Below are 6437 nucleotides of genomic sequence, written 5' to 3'. Positions count from 1 at the left end.
ACCTGAATACAGTCCTGCGAGGTAGGCCACCAACATTTTATTAAGTCTCCCAAATATTTTAGAACAGTGAGAACTTGCTTCTCTCTCTAAAAAATGTTTGAAAATATCCTAGATTTAGGTAGCGAGTGACTACAGGTTCAGCGATATCAGGGTTTTGCAAGCGTGGCCCCTTTTAAGAGACGTGGACTTCAATCCCCCAAATTCTCCAGCTGGCTATGCATCTTAAGAAATTCTGATCTACTGCTCCTTTTTTTCCCCCCAAAATTTTTTTATTTGTTTGTTTGTTTATTATATTTATATAATGTATATTATATTTATATTTAAATTGTCATTGCTAAGCAAGGCAGTTTTGGAAGTGAGCCACAACCACTTTTATGACCCTTTTTATGATTGTTAAGCAAATCACTGCAGTTGCTAAGTGAATCACACAGTCGTTAAACAAATCCAGCTTCCTCTTGCATTTTCAGAAGCCAGGAAGACAATCACATGAGCCTAAGATGTAAAAAAAAAAACAATCCCCAAGTCCGCTGTCAAGGATACAAATTTTGATATGTGATCATGGGGATGGCTGCAACGGTCATAATCACGAGGACCAGTTGTAACTCATGTTTTTATTTATTTATTTATTTATTTATTTATTAAATATATTTATATGCTGCCCAATCCCAAAGGACTCCGGGCGGCTTACAAAAAATATATAAAAAAACACGTAACGATAAAAACAATTTAAAAACAACAAACATCCCTCATACATTCATTCTAATCGGGGCTGGACCTCAACAGTGAGGTCAACAGCCCCAAGCCTGCCGGAACAGCCAAGTTTTTACGGCTTTCCTGAAGGCCATGAGAGTGGGTAAGGTCCGGATCTCCGGGGGTAGCTGGTTCCAGAGAGTCGGAGCAGCCACCGAGAAGGCTCTCCTCCGAGGGCCCGCCAGCTGACGCTGTCTGGCTGACGGCATCTGAAGGAGGCCCAATCTGTGGGATCTTACTGGCCGCTGGGAGGTATGTTTTCGAAGGCGGTCTCGAAGGTATCCTGGCCCTAAGCCATGTAGGGCTTTAAAGGTGATAACCAACACCTTGCATTGCGTCCGGAGACCAATTGGTAGCCAGTGCAGCTCACAGAGGACAGGTGTAATGTGGGTGTATCTCGGCACACCCAATATCACCCGCGCGGCCGCATTCTGAACTAACTGCAGTCTCCGAACGCTTTTTAAGGGTAGCCCCATGTAGAGCGCGTTACAATAATCCAGCCTCGAGGTGACAAGGGCATGAGTGACCGTTAGAAGCGCCTTCCGGTCCAAATAGGGCCGCAATTGGTGCACCAGGTGAACTTCTGCATGCTTGTGACTTAAAACAGTCACTAAACGAATGATTGTAACTCAAGGACGACCTGTAAATTCTATTACCGAATTAAACCAAGAATGTTTGGGTTTGCACGCTAACTAACCATATCACAAATGCCCTCCGCCTTCAAACAAATTAGCATTTCCCCCAAAAAATACAACCACAGCAATTAGAAATAAATCTCTTTATTTGTGGGTGGATCGTCATTCCTTTGCACCTCCTATAACATTCTAGTTATTTACTGCCACGGAATTTTGTTTTTCTTAACTACCAAAAAAAACTCTCCCTCATTTTTTATTCCAAAATTTCTCGTAATATTCCTGCTGAAAGTCGTCTTCAAACGTTGCAACTTCTTCTTGTCCTTTCTTGGACTTCATCAGGCTCTTCCTCCTCAACCGGCTTCTCCTTTCGGCCTCGGGGAGGGTGCTGAAGTCCACGGGCATCTAGAAAGACAAAAACGGATGGCTAGACTACTACGGGAAACCTACCTGGGGCTGCCCTTGAAGACTATCCAATTTAATTCTCAACCGACTTACTAGCTGGACTGTGTTGCTTTGAGTATCTGACACCTGTGTTGGTAGGTTGAGTTCCGAAGGCGAGTTTTGACTTCAAAAGACATTTATTATTACAGATAGTCTTCGAGTTACGGCCACAATTGAGCCCCCAAAAGACAGTTAAGTGAGTTTTACCCCATTCGATGAACTTTCTTGCCATAAGTAAATCATATAGCTGTTTAGTTAATCAAATGGTCGCTAAGTGAATCTGGCTTCCCCATTGACTGCGACCGTCATAAATATGAGTCAGTTGCCAGGTGTCTGAACTATTGATCACGGGACCATGGGGGTGCAGCTAAGCCGAGGTGGCGCAGTGGTTAGAGTGCAGCACTGCAGGCTACTTCAGCTGACTGGAGTTCTGCAGTTCAGTGGTTCAAATCTCACCGGCTCAGGGTTGACTCAGCCTTCCATCCTTCCGAGGTGGGTGAAATGAAGACCCGGATTGTTGTTGGGGGTGATATGCTGACTCTGTAAACCGCTTAGAGAGGGCTGAAAGGCCTATGAAGCGGTATATAAGTCTAACTGCTATTGCTATTGCTAAGGTCGTAAGTGTGAAAATGGTCATAAGTCACTTTTTTCACTGCCATAACTTCAAATGGTCACTAAATGAATGGTTCTAGGTCAAGGACTACCTGCATTATTAAATTTTTAAGCAGCCATCTCTTGTATGAGGGGGTGCAAGTTATAAAGGAGGTAGAAAAACGTTTGGCTCAGAACACAGATTCCTGCAGGAATTCTGCCGTGTTATGAGTTTGTGTGATACAGGCAGTCCTCAACTTACGACCAAAACATAGCCCCAAATTTACCTTGCTAAGTGAGAAATCTGTTAAGTGACCTTGACCTCATTTCACAACTTTTCTTGCCACTGTTGTTAAGTGAATCACTGCAATAGTTACATTAGCAACACTGCTGTTAAGTTAATTAACTTCTCCACTGGCACTGCTGGTTGGAGGGTGACAAAAAGGGATCACGTGACCCCAGGACACGGCGACCGTCATTAAGTAGGAGTCAGTTGCCAAGCGTCTGAATTTTGATCACGTGGCTGTGAGGCGGCTGCCGCAGTCGTAAGTGTGAAAAATGGTCATCAGTTACTTTTTTCAATGCTATGGTAACACTTTGTCACTAAACAAAACTGTTGTAAGTTGAGGACCAGCTGTATATTGCTTGTTGTGGGTGTATATATCTGCAATCCCACACAACCCCCAGCAATTTACTTTCCCCCTCTGTCAGCAAGAAGAATTAATAAAACAAACCAACAAAACTACTGCAAAACTCACACAGTCCTTGATTTACAACTGCCATTGAGCCCAGAATTGAGATCATAAATTATGCTGACTTTTAGGTCCATCACACATCTGTCCCAATTTTGTAAACTTTTTTGGGGTGGTCGTTAAGCAAACCATCATGGCTGCTAAGCGACTCTGCAGTCGTTAAGCGAACCTGTTGTCTGCAATAGGCCACAGGGGCTCAGAAACAAGGCAAATGGCTGCAACATGGTTTAGGGAGTCCTATTTTGCCTCTTTCTGCCAACCTAGCAGTTCGAAATGACGTAAAAAATGCAAGTAGAACAACAGGAACCACCTTTGGTGAGAAGGGAACAGCGTTCCATGAGGCTTTGGCATCTAGTCATGCCGGCCACATGACCACGGAGACGTCTTCGGACAGCGCTGGCTCCTCGGCTTTGAAACGGAGATGAGCATTGCCCCCTAGAGTCGGGAACGACTAGCCCGTATGTGCGAGCGGAACCTTTACCTATTCTGTCTCTGCAAAGAAAACCAGGGAGGTTTAATTCTCACCTGAATGATACGCCTTGGCTCTTTGTACCGGAGATGCACCGTAGATCCGTCCAGTCTAACCAATAGGACCGGATACAGCCGGGCGTACTTCAACCTTGGAAAGCAAGCGATGGACGTCCGATTCGAATTCAGCTGGCTGGGCGTTGTGTGAAGCCCACAAGCCCTGAGAAGGCACCTGGACAGACTCTCGACCTGCAGGATGCTGGAACCAATTCAGAACAGAATGAATGGCATATTTTAAAAGGGGTGGACCTCAACTCCCAGAATTCTCCAGCATGCTTTAAGAGGGGTAGACTTCAAGCCCCAGAATCCCCTAGACTGCATGCTTAAGCAGTGTAGACTGCAGCTGTTAAAACTGTCCATCTACCACCATGATGGTGAACCTACAACATGTGATCTTATGGCATGCATGTCACAGGTGGCACACAGAGCCATATTCGCCCGTGTGCCAGCTAGCTGATTTTTGGCCTTCTGGAGAGCCGAGGGAGGCCATTTTCACCCTCACCAGGCTTCAAGAAAGCCTCTGGAGCCTGGGAGGGCTATAAGTCTCCCCTCCCCCATGCTGAGGGGAGGGGGGAAGGCACACGCATGCGAAGGGGGGTGGGTCGGCAGATTCCATTGTGGGTCTGGAAATGCGCCTTACAAAAAGGTTAGCTATCACTTCCTTAGGTAATATGCTGGCTTGGGAATTCTGGGACTTGAAATCCATCCATCTTAAAGTTACCAAAATTGCAGTAGTTTTTTTTATTTTTATTGTTTTAAATCTTATTTCAAGATATATTATACCCTTTTCAGAATGCCTCTGCTGTTCAGTTCTGGATTGCAAGTCTCTAGGATTTCTGCTAAGACTATTCCGGGAACATCCTAAATACCTTAAACTCCTGCTTATAGCTGCCATTCTGACGTTCAGTGAGGCTTTGGGAATAGATCCTGATCAGGAATTCTTAAGAGGATTAAACTGCTTGGCTGTTTTTCAGAGCCATAATGCGAGGCGCTTGATAACTGGAAGAAGAGAAGAAAGCAAAACTCGTTACAATCTTTGGATCTGTTATTTTGTGCCTCCAATGTTGGAAATAAACTTTTAGAGGGGATTTTCACCCCAAATACAGGTTAATGCATGGGTAGCACATACATGAATGAATGGAATGAGTGAATGAACAAATGCAAGAAATAAAAACTGCAAGTTTTGGTGGAGTTTATTCTCAGGAGGTATCTTGGGTTGTTTGCAAAATTGTGATTTGGGCATTGCTTATTTAAATTCCATTTTTGGGGGTTAGGGTCCCCAATTTCCAACAGCCAACCACAAGACATACCAAGAAAAAAAATAGATACACAACCTACCTATCAAACCTGATAAAATTAAATTACTACAGCTTAAAGTAGAATAATTTAAATCCGCTTCGATGGTGCTGAAAATATTGCACCGAACTCTGAAAAGTAGAAGAAAAAGCTTTTAAGATGGCTAGAAAGGACACAAAACGTAGGCTTACGCAGAAGAAAATGCAAAAGAAATGCAAGTAGCTCTCGACTTATGACCACAATTGATTTCTGTTGCTAAGTGAAACATTTGGACGGGAGTTTTGCTCCATTTTTCCACCTTTCTTGCCACAGTTGTTAAGTGAATCACTGCAGTTGTTAAGTTAGGAACACAGTTGTTAAGTGAATCTGGTTTCCCTGTTGAACTTTGCTTATCAGAAGGTTGCAACAGGTGATCGCATGACTCCGGGACACTGCAACCGTCATAAATATGAGTCAGTTGCCGAGGGGCTGAATTTTGATCACGTGACCACGGGGAGGCTGCTATGGTTGTGCAAAAAATGGTCATAAATCACTTTTTTCACTGCCGTTTAAGTGAACTGTTGTAAGTTGAGGACTACCTGTAAATGGAAGTGGGTTCCAGGGTATACTGCCATGGAATCTGGAGGCTCTATAAGGCAGTCAGGCTCTATATAGAGATCTCCAAACTGAGTAACTTTATGATTTGTGGGAAAATTCCCAGAATTCCTGGGAGTTGAAGTCCACAAATGTTAATGCTGCCATGTTTGGAGACCCCTACTCTATATGAAGACGCTCCACTATACCCTCACCCCCTTCCTCACTTTAACACACTAAAACAGGGGTATTCTGATGCCCTGGAGTAGAGGTCCCATCATTCCCTCCCCTGGCTGATGGGAGATGTAGTCCAAGCCATCTAAGAGAGGATCCTGGCTGGACAAAGCCATAAAGGCGACAGTTTGGGCAAGCCCAGATATCTTGGCTTGTTTCATTAGCCAAGTTTAAGCCAATCGTGGTTTATTGGGGCTTCTTTTTGCTTTGCACCCATCTCAGGTCGGCAGTTCGAATCCCTAGTACAGGTCCCATGTGTAAGCAGGGGGTTGGATTAGATGACCTCCAAGGTCCCTTCCAACTCTGTTACTGTTACTGTTGCTATTTCCCATCCCCGAAATGAATTGCCTCCCATGTCCATGTCCTTTCCCCCACCAGTTATCGCAATGGTTTGATCCTACGCCCCCCTTTCCACTTGCCGGTGGTTCGATCCTTGCTTTCCCACGCTGCGAATACGCGGGGCCCGCTTCTTCTCTTCCCCTTCTTTCGGAATGGTTCAACCTATCGCCGCCCTCCCCTCGTCCGTGTGCCGAATGGTTTAACCCGGAACGGCCGCAGGTAGGTCATCTATGCATGTGACTCCTGGCTGGCTCTGCCGGGCGCTTTCTACGTCATCTCCTGCGTCTGTGACGTCGTC

At 45.0% G+C, this 6437-nt stretch overlaps 1 protein-coding gene across 1 annotated transcript; it reads right to left on the bottom strand.

The window, feature by feature from the left end:
- Positions 1-1513: 1513 nt before the first annotated feature.
- Positions 1514-6431, bottom strand: MRPL55 (mitochondrial ribosomal protein L55). The gene is made up of 4 exons (XM_014052988.2): positions 6220-6431; positions 4567-4696; positions 3695-3896; positions 1514-1787 (listed from the first exon to the last, which is right to left on the bottom strand). The coding sequence occupies exons 2-4, from the start codon at positions 4590-4592 to the stop codon at positions 1632-1634; spliced, it is 384 nt and encodes a 127-aa protein (XP_013908463.1). The 5' UTR covers positions 4593-4696; positions 6220-6431; the 3' UTR covers positions 1514-1631.
- Between the last annotated feature and the right edge of the window lie 6 nt (positions 6432-6437).

Source organism: Thamnophis sirtalis, unplaced genomic scaffold (assembly GCF_051295495.1).
Source record: "Thamnophis sirtalis isolate CommonGarterSnake01/CBP01778 unplaced genomic scaffold, rThaSir2_p1.2 scaffold_4, whole genome shotgun sequence".
NCBI classification, from domain to species: Eukaryota; Metazoa; Chordata; class Lepidosauria; order Squamata; family Natricidae; genus Thamnophis; species Thamnophis sirtalis.
This window is presented reverse-complemented; position numbering and strand designations above follow the sequence as displayed.